The following is an 18,711-nucleotide window of genomic DNA, read 5'->3' as shown; positions in this document are numbered from 1 at the left end:
AAACTGATGCTTTACTTGTGTTCTGATCCCCACCCCTCTCTCTCTAACTTATGCTCTATATTTAAATAATCTACTTAACCTCAGTCCTTGGTAAATCTCTTTTTTTTTTTTCTACCACCAGCATACAAGTAAAACCTATAATGCTTTTCTCTAGACACAATTCCAGTTCTTCAAACACAGCCCTTCAGGAACGGCAGCGGAGATTTGAGAAATGTGTTATGTTCAAAGATTGGTCTGGCTTCGGGGAGCAGTACATATCCTGCAGGTTCTGTCTGTATCACGGCGCACACTCCAGAGAGATCGCTCACACAGAGCCTGTTCATTAATAAATTCAGCAGCACTGTGCTGAAACAGTGAAGGAAAACACAGCAGGAATCCTGACAAATAGAAATGAATGGAGTTATAATTAGCAAAGACTGCTCTCCAGAACACAGGCATATTAACGACTTGGCAGGCAGGTTCCCAAGTGCTTAAAGGTAATTAGGAAGGAGCTTCTAAAGTTTCCAAGCATTCCTCTAGGGAGAAAAGTCACCACAGATATTCCATCATTGGGTTGCCTGGGGGTGTCTACTCTGCCATTCACGTCATAGCTGTTTAGTTTCACCACACAAAAATAAACCCCCTGCTTTGACTGGATGGAAGTGAAGTGCTTCAACCCTTCTGTCTCCATTCCTTAGGATTACTGCTCTGTAGTCTGGCATCATAAGGCCCCACGAAATGTCTCTTGGGGGGGGGGGGAACCTGCAATTACCACAAGCCTTTCTAGATGAGGAAAAGTTGAGCTTCAAGAACACCATCTGTAATGGAAGAGGGGGGGCAGAACTGCCCTGGGGGATGTAAGTACACTGGCTCACAGTCATTCTCACTGTAAGAGAGCCAACACTACATCACAGTCTAACAAACTACTGTTGGGATGCCCATCAATTAAGGTGGCGGGGACAAAGAGAAGCAGAAGATTTGATCATGTGAACTGAATTTTGGACTAATTTCCAAGAGCTCAGGGAAGTGGGAGGTACAAACAGTCTGCCAGGTAGTCTGGTCAGCTTTCTGAAGATCAGTGTTTCACTGAAGCAGAAGCAGCCTGGGTAAACAGGCAATTAGAATGTCTGAAAGACAGAGGGAGCCCTAGAGGGCATGCCAGTGAAACACTGCTTTCAAGGGGAAAATTTAACTACATTTGGCTAGGGGACAAAAGAACAGGAATTAAAGGGGTACTGGGAAATAGAGTTTACATATCTTCAAAGGGTCCAATCAGAAGAAAGGTAGGCAGCATGGTGGTAATAACTGAGAAACAAAGCTGAGGCTAATTAAAGAGCCACTGTGAAAAAAAATCAATGTGCCTCTTTTAAGGACTGGGAGTGCTTCCTTTTGGCAGACACAGGAGGGAAAAATGGAGAGAGCTTAGCCAGACAGGGACAGAGATGCCTACAGTTTTGAATATAGATTGTGAATCAGGTAAGATACAATCTGGGGAGAGGTTCCATATGGTCATGCAGAGTTAGGCAGGCCTGGAGTAGACTACCACTGTATCATACTGGAATGGTCCTACTGTCTCAGGAAAGGAGCAGGAAGCCAAGAGTGTGAAGTGAACACTGATACACAAAGTTGATTTTTACTACAAGTGGCTGGCACTGAGCAGTTTGTGTTGGAAAATAAACAGTAGGTCATGAAGGTCACATATGGAGCCTTTGTCCCCAGAAAAAAAACATTCTGTTCATTATACTACCCACTGTTTGAACAAATGAAACTGAACACATTCCAGTTTAGAACTCAGACCAACCACACCAACTCCGAGTGTTCTGAAATCTGACTCCTAAAGAGCTGATCACCAAGAGGGCCATGCACCGGTTGGCATGTAAACTTGCTAGGAACCAATACTGTAATAGCCAAGGACACAACTCATCACCCAGTCAGGGTAACTAGTCCCAGCAGCATGGCCAAATACTGCCAAGCACTTCAGGTTGGGATGGTCTTCAGATATGCACTCCAACAGAAAATAACATAGGAAAAGTAGCACATAATTGACAAGACTGCCAACTTGACGAGGAGAAATAGCATGTCGCACTACTATTCAATGAAAATGTCAAAACTGACACTATCAAATGGTGACATTCAGATTGCAGCCCCTTCTCACAGTCAAAGAGAATATGGATAGCATATTGCCCATATCTTCTTACAGTGCTGTTTTTTTTTTCTTCAATGCATGCTGTCTGGAGTTTCAGGCCAGGAATAGGCCTGTTAAGTGTTGTCCTACTGCCATCATCCTTACAAGTCCTCAGGTGAGGAAAATGCTAGAAATGTTTGTTCTGGCTTGGCAGTTTTCTTCTGTACCTTTCAGCTTCTAGCTCTGTTGGAATCAGGCCCTGGAATATGATACCATGGGTCTTTACTCTAAGCTACCTGTGAACCTTTTCTCCTGTTTTATAACCCTGTTCTGCTTTATGATGTAACAATTACAGAATGAAACAAGGGACAGAGTCTAACAGCATCTAGATTGCATCTTTAAGAAACAGTGGTCTATATTCAAAAACAGTTATTCGGCTGGCAACAGGTACCGACTGAATGATTGCTTTGCATTAAATTTCCCAGACTGCTAAATGCTCAGCTTTTAGACAAATACATTGCAATAGAAACAACATAATGCATTTTAAACAGGGCACAATTTGGGCAGCCAGAAGCAGGGTCTAAAGTTATAGGGAGACTGGAAAAACTCAACAACTCTCTAATTATGCATTCAAGCTTGAGTGCAGAAATAGCACAAATAACTTTGAATACATGTTATCCATTTAAAGTCATACTGCCATTTTCAGCAAACACATAACTGCTGAAAATAAACACAACTTTAAAAAAATACAACTTTTCCATTTAAATATATGCATTTTCTGCTTAACTGAATATGTTCCCTCCCCCCCCCCCCCCCCCCCCTCCATGCACAGGCAAAGAGTTTCTTTACAAAACAGTTGTTCACTTAAGATGTTTTTCACTTTGCTGCATTTCTCTTCTCCAGCTTGGAATGCTTACACTTACCTCCTCTATGGTGAGTGGCATGCAAATCCGATACTCTTTCACTAACATGGCAAGTTGCCAGGGGAAAATGTTCGATAGTCTGAGAGGCTGGATACTGGGCAATGGCGAGACCAGGTCAGCTTGCAAGACGAGTGAGAACCATGCAGAGCTGCACTGAACCGTCCCTCAGGTAGGGCACCTTCATCCTGCACAGCGAGCAAAAGATTAATGACATGAGCCAACGCAAATGGACAGCTGAACCTCTTAATTAGACCAACAAAAATTAAATACCTCATCTAACTGAAAAATCCACCCTTATAACATGGGCAGGGTAAGGTATTAACTACCTAAATAGTTAATTATTGGGAAAGCTCTTTTTTTTTTTTAATCTCAAATTGAAAGGAAATAAAAGGAAGGCGGGTAAGGGAAAAGACTCCCACTGGAGGCTGAGTGCTATCTTCTGAAAGGATACAGATATAAAGGCCATTTTGTGCTCCATTTTTTCCCAAGCATTAACATGCTCTAATTACAGCCTGTACTGGATCTAGATCTGGCTTCTGCTTCTACTTATTTTCAGATGCAGCAATGGGGCTTTTGGCAGCACTGCATTGACCTATCTGCTATCTACAATTACACGACACATTATTCCAGCACATGCTGTGAGTGCACAATGTATATGTCATGCTTTCAGTCACTGCACAACCAAGAGGACAACAACCCCAGGGCACCTTATTCTTATTATGAAATGTTTTACTTGGACAATACCAACATACATATACTGTGTGGTTTGCTTTCAAAGAAAAGTGTTATACCAGTGGTCAGGTTCTCAGGATATCTACAATGAATATTCATGAGAGAGATTTATATGAAGTGAAGGAAGTGCATGCAAATCTCTCTCATGAATACTCATTGTGGATATCCTGAAAATCTGACTGGCTGGAGTGTCTCCAGTGTGCCTTGTGTATATAAACTAATTCCATTTATAACATGGATTAAAATACTGGGAACAATATTCAAAGCGATTTACCTGACCAGAAATAGCTCCTGGCCAGTTAAATCACTTGTTTGGGGCTAACCAGTCATATTCAGTGGCACTTAACTGATTAGTGCCACTGAAAATGTCCAGTTAGCACTCAACTCAAAACTGGCTATTTTGAGTTCATTTTGGGGGTGGAATCACCACTTGACTGGTTACATACCAATATTCAGCACTTAACTGGCCAAGTTAACTGCATAAATAGAACCTCATAAAAGTCAGTCCTATCTTTATGCAGATTGACGTGGCCAGATATGTGCTGAATGTTGCATTTAACTGACTATGGTTTTGATGACTCCATAAACCTGGAAATTCAATGCTGGAATCTGGACATGGCCTAGCACGGAATTTCCAGGAATAATGCCAGCGGGGGGGTCAGCAAAACATTAAATACCACTGGCTCAATATCTACCCCATTGTGACTACAGGCACACTGAAATTAACAGTGTCTTAAGATAAGTGCTGGTACTCCCTCGATAGGAATAGAGGAAGGTTATGCTGTGGCTTGTAGCAGAACAGCGGCTCAGAAGGGTGTAAGAGTTGAGTTGAAGTTATAGTTTCCTCTCCTATGTGTGCATAGAATTACACAATCAGGGCAGAGATTTAAATATACCAATTATATTAAAATACTGTGCTAGCATAGAAGAGTTTTATACCCTCCCTGCTTTAACTTGAAGAGCAGAAATACTGTGAAGATTCAGTATGGCGAGATGACTTTTCACTGGCTAGTGCTCCAGTATCCAAATAATTTACAATTCACCAGATGTTTCAAAAGATATTTCTCCAAGCAGGGGCGTAGCAACCATTGAGTGAGCCTGGCAAAATGCCCAGGGACGCCTGCAGTGAAACCTCTCCCTCCCGTCATTTCTCCCTTAACCACCTCCTTCTCATCCTAATGCAGCCCAATATCTCATACATCCCCTCCCCCTGCCTCCTCAAAACATATGTGGGTCACTGGCAGAGGCAGCGACTGAAACAGGCTGCCTCTGCTCAGTCCCACATGGGCCTTTCCTGTACTGCATCCTACCTCAATGATGTAACTTCCTGTAGGTGGGTTGACACAAGAAAGGCCCAAATAGGGCCGGGCAGAGGCCGCCTGTTTCAATCGTTGCCTCTGCCTGCGATCCACAAATGTTTTGATGACTGCGGTGGGGGGGGGGGGGTGGCAGAGAGATGCTGGCCTGTGTGGAAGGAAGGTAAAGAGATGCCAGGCCTTCGTGGGGAGGGGGGTTAGAGATATACCAGACCCTTAGGAGGGAAGAGACGCGTGGGGGAACAAGAAGAGAGCAGAAGAGAGGGCGGGAGATGCAGGATCTGGTGGGGAGGGACCTGGAGCAAAGGGGGTGAGAGAGAAAGAGACCTAGAGCAAAGAGGAATGTTGGACCTGGGGGTGAATCATAGAGAGAGAGACCTAGAGCAAAGGAGAAGGGAGGGAGGGGAGAAATGCTGGATTAGAGCGTTGGTGGAGGGCAGAGAGCGATTGGACTGGGGAGGAGCAGATGTGCTGAACAAGGGGGGAGGGGAGAGAGAGGCTGGTCCAGGAGTGGGGATGCAGGAGGAAGAGAAGAGTGAGGGACAGGGGCACTGAGAAAATGAAAACCATGGAGGAAGCATAGAGGAAAGATATGGACACTGAAAAAACAGTTGCTGAATATGGAGGGAGAATAGGAACAGGGACACAGAGGGGAGAGGCTGGACTGGATGGATAGGGACACTGAAGAAAGACGGATAGTGAACATAGAGAAGAAATATCAAAAGGACAGGACACCCTGGAAAAAGAAATAAGAGAAAAGTAGGAAAGAGACACTGGGAAAAAGCAATGACCAGACAACAAATGTAGAAAATAGTTTTCTCCTGAATTTACTAATTATAAATGTCAGCTTTGGGAAATCAGGTCAGATCAGTTATAAATTTGTTCAAACAGGAGGTGCTTCGTATCCTTCTTCATGCTTTGCCATTACTCAAACAGACTACTGTAATGTCCTCTGAGGGGCATCTATCAGAGGAAGATCAAACGGATACAGCTAATCCAAAATCTAGAGGTTAAGCTACTTTTTAATGCTAGCAAATCTGATCATGTGACTCTGATGCTATGTGATAAACACTGGCTTCCAGTGGTATATTGTATTACATACAAGATTTTACTGTTCATATTCGACATACTACACTCAGGTGCTCTCATTTTTTTGCTTTCTCATTTGATACCATATACCGCTTCTCAAGGCCTTGTGCTCTAGTCAGCAACATCTTCTTTCTATTCGGGAGGTGTCTTCGGGTACATTCCAGATGTTAATGTTTAATATAGTTGGACCTTTAGTACATAAATATTGCCATACTGGGAAAGACCAAAGGTCCATCAAGCCCAGCATCCTGTTTCCAACAGTGGCCAATCCAGGTCACAAATACCTGGCAAGATCCCAAAAAAGTACAAAATATTTTATACTGCTTATCCCAGAAATAGTGGATTTTCCCCAAGTCCATTTAGGAAGCCGTCCAAACCTTTTTTAAACTCCACTAAGCTAACCGCTTTTACCACATTCTCTGGCAACGAATTCCAGAGTTTAATTACACGTTGAGTGAAGAAACATTTTCTCAGATTCATTTTAAATTTACTACATTGTAGCTTCATCGCATGTCTCCTAGTCCTAGTATTTTTGGAAACCGTAAACAGATGCTTCACATCTACCCGTTCAACTCCACTCATTATTTTATAGACTTCTATCATATCTCCCCTCAGCCGCCTTTTCTCCATGCTGAAGAGCCCTAGCTGCTTTAGCCTTTCCTCATAGGGAAGTCGTCCCATCCCCTTTATCATTTTCGTCGCCCTTCTCTGCACCTTTTCTAATTCCACTATATCTTTTTTGAGATGCAGCGACCAGAACTGAACACAATATTCGAGGTGTGGTCGCATCACGGAGCGATACAAAGGCATTATAAAATCCTCACTTTTGTTTTCCATTCCTTTCCTAATAATAACTAACATTCTTTTTGCTTTCTTAGCCGCAGCAGCACACTGAGCAGAAGGTTTCAACGTATCATCGACGACGACACCTAGATCTCTTTCTTGGTCCGTGACTCCTAACGTGGAACCTTGCATTACGTACCTTGCTATAATTTGGGTTCCTCTTTCCCACATGCATCACTTTGCACTTGCTCACATTAAACGTCATCTGCCATTTAGTCGCCCAGTCTCCCAGTCTTGTAAGTTCCTCTTGTAATTTTTCACAATCCTCCCGCGATTTAACGACTTTGAATAACTTTGTGTCATCAGCAAATTTAATTACCTCACTAGTTAATCCCATCTCTAGGTCATTTATAAATATGTTAAAAAGCAGCTGTCCCAGCACAGACCCCTGGGGGAACCCCACTAACTACCCTTCTCCATTGAGAATACTGACCATTTAACCCTACTCTCTGTTTTCTATCTTTTAACCAGTTTTTAATCCACAATAGAACACTACCTCCTATCCCATGATTCTCCAATTTCCTCTGGAGTCTTTCATGAGGTACTTTGTCAAACGCCTTCTGAAAATCCAGATACACAATATCAACCGGCTCACCTTTATCCACATTTGTTCAACCCTTCAAAGGAATGTAGTAGATTGGTGAGGCAAGATTTCCCTTCACTAAATCCATGTTGACTTTGTCTCATTAATCCATGCTTTTGAATATGCTCTGTAATTTTGTTCTTAATAATAGTCTCTACCATTTTGCCCGTCACCAACGTCAGACTCACCAGTCTATAATTTCCTGGATCTCCTATGGAACCTTTTTTAAAAATCGGCTTTACATTGGCCACCCTCCAATCTTCCGGTACCAAGCTCGATTTTAAGGATAAATTACATATTACTAACAATAGCTCCACAAGCTCATTTTTCAGTTCTATCAGTACTCTGGGATGAATACCATCCGGTCCAGGAAATTTGCTACTCTTCAGTTTGTAGAACTGCCCCATTACATCCTCCAGGTTTACAGAGAATTCATTAAGTTTCTCCGACTCGTCAGCTTCGAATACCATTTCTGGCACTGGTATCCCACCCAAATCTTCCTCGGTGAAGACCGAAGCAAAGAATTCATTTAATCTCTCCGCTATGGCTTTGTCTTCCCTGATCGCCCCTTTTACTCCTCGGTCATATAGCGGTCCAACTGATTCTTTTGCCGGCTTCCTGCTTTTAATATACCTAAAAAATATTTTACTATGTGTTTTTGCCTCCAACTCAATCTTTTTTTCGAAGTCCCTCTTAGCCTTCCTTATCAGCGCTTTGCATTTGACTTGACATTCCTTATGCTGTTTCTTATTATTTTCAATCGGGTCCTTCTTCCATTTTCTGAAGGATTTTCTTTTAGCTCTAATAGCTTCCTTCAGCTCATTTTTTAACCACGCCGGCTGTCATTTGGTCTTCCATCCTCCTTTTTTAATACACGGAATATATTTGGCCTGGGCTTCCAGGATGGTGTTTTTGAACAGCATCCTCTAAGTTTTTTTTCACCGTTCTTCTCATTTTATCATAGTCTCCTTTTTTAAAGTTAAACGCTAACGTATTTGATTTCCTATGTATACTTACTTCAAAGCTAATATCAAATCCGATCATATTATGATCACTGTTATCAAGCGGTGCAGCACCATTACCTCCCACACCAGATCATGCGGGAGGTATGGAATTTCTTATGGAATGCTCTCCCACTACCACTATGCACAGAGTGCACGCTCCCTAAGGTCAAGACTATGCTGAAAATGCATCTGTTTTGCTCAGCTTATAGACTCTGACTGTATTCTGCATAAGGATGACTTCTTGCTCCTGAGGCCTGTGGACCACAGTAGTTCCTTCCTCTCTTATTTTTTTCCTTTCTTCACTCTCTCTTTTTTTCTCTTCCTCTTTTGTTATTCTAATGGAATGGAATTCTTTTCCCTCTACTATTTAATTGTGACTGTAATCCGCTTTGATGGCATGTCCTTAAGCGGAAAATCAAATAAATGCAACCTTGAACCTTGAAATGTTCATCTCTGATATCTTACATTTCATTTCTATTTCTATTACTGTGACAGGTTTTCTATATATAGGTCTGGAACATGTGTGAGTTTTGCAGGATTTGCTTACTGAAGCTCTTAAGGGATTCTGTACCCCCCCCCCCCCAGTCCCTAGTACCTTGGGTGAGATGGCGTTATAGGGACCCATCTTAATTTTCTTGCCCAGGGCCCATTCAGTCCCATGAGTACATAGTTCTAAGAGACGTGTTTTCATTTATCCAGACAGTTATACTGAAACCTTTCCTACTTTCTACTATCTAAAATATATCCAGTTCCATACAAATGCAGTAGAAGACAGAACTCTCCCTCTTTCCCAAGAAATCGCCTCACCCTATGCTTGGAATAAACTCCCTGAGTCCATACGCCAAGCCCCCTCCCTGCCAATTTTCAAATCCTTGCTCAAAGCCCACCTCTTCAATGTCGCTTTCGGCACCTAACCATTTGTACCTCTATCCAGGAAATCCAGACTGCCCCCAACTTGACTGCACTTTTTTGTCTTTAGATTGTAAGCTCCTTTGAGCAGGGACTGTGCTCCTTTGTTAAATTGTACAGCGCTGCGTAACCCTGGTAGCGCTTTAGAAATATTAAATAGTAGTAGTAAATCCTCTTCCTAATATCTTTTACGTGTTGACTCACATGTGTGCACAATGCTTCTTGGTCCTTTGGCTAAGATCCAAATGTAGCTTTGAGCTTCGACAGGAAGACGTCCCTCCATGGCTTTAGGCAGCGATCTGTTAACCCCAGAAACTTTCCGCTAGTTCTTCAAAGCACAGTTATACCCCACTTTGACTACTGTAATGCGTTATTCATAACCATCTTATGACCTTCATGCTTTGCAGAATTTAGCTGCACATTTAATTACACGCATCTCTAAATCTGAACATATAACACCAGTTTTATTTTCTTTGTAACAGCTTTCTATTTTTGGAGGATACAGTTTCAAGTCTGGACAATAATTTTTAAGGCCTTAAACAATGAAACTGTTAATATCATAACTTCCAACTCTCAAAAGACTTAAGGCTCAGCTGATAAACATCTACTTGATGTGACATCTTATCGAACAATCAGCCTCCATGATCTCTGCTCCACAACCTTTCAAGTAGCAGGACCACAACTGTGGAATGTGCTACCTCAAAAACTGCACAAGTCAGAATCATTGCTGGGGTTTCGGAAGCAACTAAAAACATATTTGTCTACAAAAGCTTTTTCATAAAATTGATGGATAAGAATGGATGAAACTAATAACATTCAAAAGATTGCTTATCTACTTTGAAGAAGAGATTGTTTGATTTTTGGTTCTTATTGTGTGTCTTCTGATTGTTTTCTTTTTATATTATGCATGTTTTATTTGTACTTCACCTAGAAATGAAATTGTATGAAATAGAAAAATTTAAAACAAATAAAATAAGAGTTTATGCCCTGCCACATCGAAACCCATTCAGACCAAGATTAAGATAAGCATTGTCAAAGTAAGCCTTCTTAAAAAATAAAAAATGAAATAGATATTGAGGCTCATTTTCAAAGTACAGAGACTATGGGGTTAATTTTCACAGCAGTACTTTGAAAATGAGCCCCTATGTAACTTTGTAAGTCTATTATGGAGGAGGAGTGGAGTAGTGGCCTAGAGGTTAGAGCACTGGCCTTACAATCCAGAGGTGGGTGGTTCCAATCCAACTGCTGCTCCTTGTGATCTTGGGCAAGTCACTTAACTCTCCATTGCCTCAGGTACAAACTTAGATTGTGAACCCTCCTGGGACAGAGAACTATCCAGAGTACCTGAATGTAACTCACCTTGAGCTACTACTGAAAAAGGTGTGAGCAAAATCTAAATAAATAAAAAATATTGCTTTGAAAATGAGCATCACTGGCTTTTGCTGTCAAGAGCACATTTACTCAAGAAAAGAATAAGACAAACCTCAGTAGACAATTTCCCTCAAGGTACAAGATAACCTAAGGTTCATCTCAGTAGATGCCACTAGGAAAACCATATTCTATCATTTCGTTTTCTGGTTAAACCAATTCCTTTTACAAACAATCCCTTCTTTCCCTTAATGTATGTCCTTCTCTTACTGCACTCTTTTTAGTTAAATATGTTTTATTGACGACAAATGCAACAGTAAACAAAAAACATACAAGCAAATATAAACATCCCAGATTTCTAATTTTTCCCCCATCCTCCCAAACCTAACTCCCCTTCCTATTACCCAACCCTACTGTCCCAGTTCCCTTGGAGTTAACACATGAACACCTCTGCCCACCCCACCTACCGTAACCAATCCCAAGTAACTAAAATAAAAACCCATACTGTGAGCCATCTATCCAGATCAAACTAAAACAAATTTATACAAGAAATAAGTATAGAGTCCAATATAAACAGTCCAGTGCACTCAAGCTAAATAGCTCAAAGTTTTACAGATAAGAAACATTCCAAGCCACGCAAAAAAAAAAAAACTGCTGGAAAGTTCCAAAAACAAAGCTGCATCTCCTAAATTTCTCCATCGGCTGGGAGATTTTGGATAAAAGTTTTTGCTGCCTCCACGGAGTTGAAAAAATTAGTTTTATCAGCAGACAAGATCCGAAGTTGCGCTGGATGAAGTAAGGCACAGGAAATTTGCCGAACATAAAGCTCCATGCATAAAGAAGCAAAAGCCTTATGTTGGGTGCAGACTTTAGCAGTATAATCCTGAAAACACAAAACTTTCTGATTATTATAGTCCAAACATTGTCCACCACAAAAGGCCTGCAGTACAGCTCACTCGTGAGCAAGATGTTAAACACGAAAAACAATCACCTTAGGGTGAGCCGATCCTACAAGCCCGTTTAATTTTAAAAGGTTCTACAAAAGATGTCAAATTCAGAGACTTTGGAAGTCAAGTCATTAAAAGTCTTCACCAAAAATGTACTTCCTGCAAAGACTTAGAAAGGTCCACTAGATGCAAATTATTGCGTCGAGATCTGCCCTCCATAATTGACTTTACATTCCAGTCAAGACAAAGTTGATCCATAACTCGCAAAGTATTCTGTATCCTAGCCTCCAGTACTTTCACATGATGTTGTTGAGCGTCAAGCTCCCAGATCCATATTATCCAAACGCTTGTGGGCAGCCTCACTTCTATCATTTAGCATGGTAGAGACGCCCATATATTCCTATGGGCATCACTAGTGTTTAGCATGCGCTAAAAACACAAGCATGCATTTGTAAAAGACTCCCTAAGCTATGGAACCTGTTGCTGGAAGATGTGGTCAAGGTGACTAACAAAGCAGGATCAAAAGAGGTTTGAACAAGTTGCTGGAGGAAAAGTACATAAAATTATTAGTCAAGTAGATCTGAGAGAGCCATCAATTATCCCTGGAAGTGAGCTACGAGAAACAGATTTGGCACAGAAAGTAATCTGATGAAATACTTCCTCACAAAAAGAGTGGTGAATTCATGGAACGGCCTCCAGGTGGAAGTGGTGGAGACAAAAACGGTATTTGAATTCAAGGGAGCTTGGGACAAGTACATAGGATCTCTAAGGGCATGATAGGGAGAGTAGATTTTATTTTATTTTTGTTACATTTGTACCCCACGCTTTCCCACTCATGGCAGGCTCAATGCGGCTTACATGGGGCAATGGAGGGTTAAGTGACTTGCCCAGAGTCACAAGGAGCTGCCTGTGCCTGAAGTGGGAATCAAACTCAGTTGGCATAGATAGGCAAACTGAATAGGCCACATGGTCTGTATCTGCCTACATTTTTCTCTGATTCTATGTTTCTAGGTAGCTAGCTGGGTTTTTTTTCTGAAAGGTGTTTTGAGGTCTGTCTTTTCAGACTGGATACTAAACTGCTTTTCTAGTTAGGATTACTTTCTGTACTGCTATATTAAACTGACAGACTCAGACTTCAGCTGACGTGTATATCTAGACTTAACAGGCACTTGCCTCAGTCAATACTTCCCTCAGAAGGGTCGTATGTCTTGATTTTCCTTGAGGTCAGTGTTGTTCTACCACCTAATCAAACGGGCTCCAACTGCAAGCATGTAGCACATTCTGTTCTACCATGGAGATCTTACTGAGGCTTTGTGATGTCAGAGGGTCCAAGAGCCAATGAAACTAACCAAGACAATCTGCACCTTGACAGCATTATCACTATAACATACAAAGCTTTATTTAATATTACAGCTTTTGCCTCTAGCATAAATGCTGCATTATTTCTGGACTAATGAAGGGCTATTTTTGGTGCATCCTTACTTAACATACAAATTAGCAGTGGAAAACAGTATATAGTGAATTAACACTGACTGATAGCATTCAGTGTGCTGCAGATGTTTCTTGGATCCAAGAAAACAATAACTGATAATTGTTTAAAATGATTATGAAAGGGCATTAATATTTCCTTTAAAAAGCCATGTAACACTTCCTTGCATACTGCAGTCCAGCTGGTTAAAATGCTTCCAAGGATGCCACTGTTGTGTTCTGGTATCAACGGAAAGAGCAGGCATCAAACCTGTTTTATGCACCAACCAGTGCAAGCTACTACCACTGAGACATGCAGGGTTGGCTGGTTGAATAGTTGAAGTTTTTTAAATATATAATTTAATCATTTTTTAGACTGTGATTGTGTACATGACTAAAAGTGATTCAAGCTCTACTGATTTCAGGACTGCTCTCCAAGCTTTGATTTAGTTTGGCTGGATTTCTGTAATTCATTATACCTGAGCCTGCCGATCACCATGTTTAAGGCTCTCTAAGCTATTCAGAACTCTGCTGCCCAGCTCTTGATTAGCTCTTCTCGTACTGAATACATCAGCCCTGTTCTTCTTTCTCTACACTGGTCACCACTGTACAGCTGCGTTAAGTTTAAGTTAATATGTCTTATTTTCAAAGCATATTTGGTGAGGCACCTCATTATTCTGTAAGCAATCTGAAGTCCTATATGCCTGCTAGAACATTGTGCTCTAAAGGTGCTAAGCTGTTGCAACTGCCCGCTGTTCGATCATGTTGATTAGCGGAGATGCAAAACATAATTTTTACCTTTGTTGGTCTCTTTCAATGGAATAAAATGGCAGTAGAAAATGGATTGATGGAAAAAAAACTGTACCTTCAGGAAACAGTTGAAAAGGGATCTACTTAGTTAGGCTTTTGGAAACTGACATAAGCAAAGCATTTTACAAATTAAACACCCAGTATTGAAATAGTTTTATTAATAATGGAAAAAAGTTGTAAGACTAGTCATAACATTATAGTAACATAGTAAATGATGGCAGATAAAGACCTGAACAGTCCATATAGTTTGCCCAACAAGATAAACTCATTTTTACATAGTATGTGATACTATATATATATATATATATATATATATATATATATACCCGAGTTTGATTTGTCCTTTCCATTCTCAGGGCACAGACCGTAGAAGTCTGCCCAGCACTGTTCTTGTACTAAAAGTTCTGAAGCTAACAGCGGAGAACACCGGAATGATTAGAACACTACAGCGTGTGGATGAGCTAAGTGATTTCTAATGGTGTCCATTGATTGATCTCATTTAACAGAACTGAATTTTGTATCAAGATTGTCTGAATAATTTAGAAAGAGTGGAGACACATAGATTGGATAGCTGTTAAGTACAGTGAAAGTAGACCCCTATATGGGGATTAGTTTAAAATATATGAATTGAATTTTTTTAAGCTATATGATGGCACGCCAAGCCTACGCCTTATAGCTGACTATGTCGGGCTGGCTGGGTGGCGACACTGAAGCTTTTTTCTCCATTAAATTAGATTAATTTGACTACATAGGGGTGTGAGTGTCCCACACTAGGATTACACAGCTGGTGTGAAGTTGTGTTGTGATTTTCAAACACGATCTTAAACTTGAGTGGATTATTAACTTTTAACTGCCAGACCCTCAACCATTCTTCTAACTTTTGGAGATCCCTTCTCATTGTTTCTAATCCCTCCAGGGTATCCACTCTATTGGCTATCTTCATGTCATCCGCAAAAAGGTAAACCTTTCCTTCCAACCCGTTAGCAATATCTCTCACAAATATATTAAACAGAATAGAACAATATAATCATAAACAACATTTATGATTATATTCTATTTTAATTTTGTTTTATTGTGATTTTTTAATATCTTATATATGTATCACTATGCCTAGAACGTTGGATGGTTACAGGTTATAAATACTTGAAATAGATAAAGTTGTTGATTAGTACAATAAGAAAGATTTTTTGAAAGTGTTACCACTTCAGTGCAATTTTCTCACCATCACTGTTCAGCCTCCCCTTAAAAGTGGTAATATTTTAATCACTCACTTTGAAGGCGGGAGTGGTGTGAAGAAAGGAACCTCTCTAGCTACTGTTTTGACACAGATTCTCGTATTTCAGATTTTGTAAGGTATTGCCCCCGACTATATGCTGCCCCTTGTTACTTTGCCTTATCACAATTCAATCTTTGGTGCAAGAGACTACCTATGTCTTCATTTTCCTACCTGCAAGAAAGTAGTTTATAAATCTATATATTCAGCTACTTTTTCATACCAAGGTACTAGATGGTGGAATTCCTTGCCAAAAAATATAAGATCCCAACATGATTATTTAGTTTTTCGTAAGTTTTTGAAATTTTTCCTTTTCAAAACATTTCTGTCAATTGATCCTGGTGCCTAATCTCCACTTTCCATTCTCCCCATTATGCTTTATTATTGAATTCTGTATATATTTGATTCTTTCCTTCCTGATATTTGTGGGTTTATGTATTTTGTTTCTAGCTTGTTAGCTACATTGAACTTGAACTTGTACGGGAAAATGTGGGGTATAAATAAATAATAAGCTGAATATTATGTAATCTGGGACCACAATTATAACGACATATCTTTTATTTCAAATTTAAATAAGAAATCCAATGTATCAGGAAAAAAAGAAACCCAACCCCGGAATAACAGCATGAGAGGGAACAAAACAAAGACAAAAGTATTTCAGGCCTGTCTGTTCATGCAGGAGGATTGACAAACTAAATCAAGTCTATCATTTCACTTACTCACAGCTCATTGAATTATGAAAGGCTATGAAAGATGACTGAGTGGATAATAGCCAGAGTCAAAATCTTCACAACTATTACAGCTACTCTTATGTTTCAAATCGGTGCTAATCCAACCCATTCTTGTATCTAACTCTAATAGGATAGCTCATAACACCTACTCTCTGGCACATAAAGCACTAGCGCTAACACTTTTTGAAAGGCATTGCCAAAAAGTGGCCTGCGGTAGTGTGGGCACATAAAGCACTAGCGCTAACACTTTTTGAAAGGCATTGCCAAAAAGTGGCCTGCGGTAGTGTGGGCACATGTTTTGGATGCACTCTGGACCATTTCTCCACCGCATCTGTAAAAAAGGGTTTTTTTTTGGGGGGGGGGGGGTCAGGAAATGGGTGTGCAGCAAAATTAAAACCAGTGCGCATCTATTTACGGCCTGAGCCCTTGAAATGGGCTGCATCTCACTGTGGCAGGCAAAAAAATCCTTGGGGAGAAGTACAGACAATATATTTCTAGGCATTTAAACTAGATGGCGGAGGTGGCATATGGAGGCAGTTCACTTCAAGTGGTCACCCCCAGCTAAAGCTAAAGACAAGATGCGACATTAGAAAAGAAAGCAATGAAAACAACAATCTTAGCAAATCACTTCTAACCAACACAGCAGGAAGTGAGACTAAACAAAAAAACTACACAGAAGATAAAAATTCCACTGAAATGTAGATGGAAATCGATGACCACAAATGCTCGCAGTCTAAGCAATAAAGTTCATGACCTGCAAGCCCTGATGTAAGAGGCAGACTTAGACGTTGTTGCAATCACGGAGACATGGCTCAATGGTTTCTATGAATGGGATGCAAACGTACTAGGCTATAATCTATTTAGGAAGGATAGAGATGGTCAAAAAGGTGGCAGAGTAGCTCTGTAAGTGAGAAATGATATTGCAGCGACTGAAATGACAGGGGCCTGGGGAAAGGAAGAAGTGATATGGATCACCTTAAAAAGAGATGATAGAACCTCTGTTCACGTGGGTGTTGTCTACAGACCTCAGACACAATCGGAAGAACTAGACAAAGACCTGATCACAGATATTCAAAAGTTGGGAAAGAAGAGAGAGGTGCTGTTGCTGGGAGATTTCAATCTGCCGGATGTAGACTGGAAGGTTCCATCTGCAAAATCGGAAAGAAGTAGAGAGATCGTGGATGCTTTTCAAAGTGCTATGCTCAGACAAATGGTGACAGAACCCATGAGGGAGGGAGTGACGCTGGATCTGGTGCTCACAAATGGGGATAGTGTGTCAAATGTCCGAGTGGGTGCCCACCTGGTCATCAGTGACCATCAAACAGTTTGGTTTGATATAACAGCTGAAGTAGAGGGCAGTCACTCAAAAGTCCTGGATTTCAAGCATGCTGACTTTAGTAAAATAGGGGAATACCTGAGGAAGGAGCTGATGGGCTGGGAGGACATATGAGAAGTGGAAGGGCAGTGGTCCAGGCTGAAAGAAGCTATAAATATGGCCGCAAACCTTTATGTAAGGAGAGTAAATAAAAGCAAGAGAAAAAGGAAACCAATATGGTTCTCCAAGCAAGTGGCTGAGAAAATAAGCGCTGCGTACGTCTAGTAGCGCTTTAGAAATGATAAGTAGTAGTAGTACTAGCAGTAGATGCTGGAAAAGAGAAACAAGAGGAGAGACACTGGAAAGGGAAGAAGGTGGCAAGAGGATGGATGTTGGTAGGAAAGTAGAGTTGTGAAAATCAGGCTGCTGTGCCACACAGCAACCACCATCAAAGCATAAAGTGCTGTGCAGAAGTGAAACTGCTACCAGTAGGTTAAGTCCTGGTGGTGGTGGCGGGAGGGGGGGTGTACAAGGATGACAATTTGACAAAGGTTTGAAATAACTTTGCACCAGCTCTACACTTCTACAGGGGTAAAGTCACTCACATCACAACACACCTGCTGTGCTTTCAAAAATTCACTGAAATCTTTCTCTTACCACTGCTCTACCTAGTTTTGATTTTCTGCAGGATAAGGAGAAAAAGAAAAAGGTGTGATATCTTGAAAGTATATGAATCATCCAAGGAGAATGTCTTCTGAGTTCTGCAGCTTTTCCTCAGGCTCAATGTTGCTGAACCAAGGTAAGTCATCGTTTCACACTGGAAGTGGAACAGGCCATGTCTTGTCATTTTTATGCTACATTAACTGTTACACTAAAGATTTTAGATATTTCAATTTGCCAATCCACTATTCTACAGCAAGGGAGAGAGAAATTTTGTTCATTTCTCCCATATTCTGTTCCACCAGAAGTTCACGGTCAGAGTGGGGCCAAGTTGTCTGACTTGACTCTAAGCTCTTGGCTGAATAAATCTATGGATGTAGCTCCACTTTTGGTCAAAATGGCAATTCAATGACACTCACTGAGTTCTCCTTACAGCTGAATAATCATTCAGTGATGGTCAATTACAAGACTACACAAAAGACAGAGCCCCGAGACCAGGCCCAAACTGCTAACCGTAACTTTGTCAGGAAGTATACAAAAGGACATTCAAAGCCAGAAAGAGCAAAACTTTGCTGTTGGACCCAATCAGTGAAACCATGCCATTTTCAAAGAAGGAAATCACCAAGATAGAACTGGA

At 40.9% G+C, this 18,711-nt stretch overlaps 1 protein-coding gene across 2 annotated transcripts in view; it reads right to left on the bottom strand.

Annotated features, from left to right (window-relative positions):
* Nucleotides 1-18,711, bottom strand: part of LOC115475950 (cytoplasmic phosphatidylinositol transfer protein 1-like) — a 255,158-nt gene that overhangs the window by 231,352 nt on the left and 5,095 nt on the right. For both annotated transcript variants that reach the window (XM_030212032.1, XM_030212034.1), the window contains exon 2: nucleotides 3,028-3,212. In XM_030212032.1, the coding sequence (XP_030067892.1) occupies nucleotides 3,028-3,075 (48 nt within the window). In that variant the 5' untranslated portion in view covers nucleotides 3,076-3,212. The remainder of the gene's footprint in view (nucleotides 1-3,027; nucleotides 3,213-18,711) is intronic.

The sequence above is a fragment of the Microcaecilia unicolor genome, chromosome 8, assembly GCF_901765095.1.
Source record: "Microcaecilia unicolor chromosome 8, aMicUni1.1, whole genome shotgun sequence".
NCBI lineage: Eukaryota > Metazoa > Chordata > Amphibia > Gymnophiona > Siphonopidae > Microcaecilia > Microcaecilia unicolor.
The sequence above is the reverse complement of the archived record's forward strand: the minus strand, read 5'-3'. Positions and strand labels throughout refer to the sequence as shown.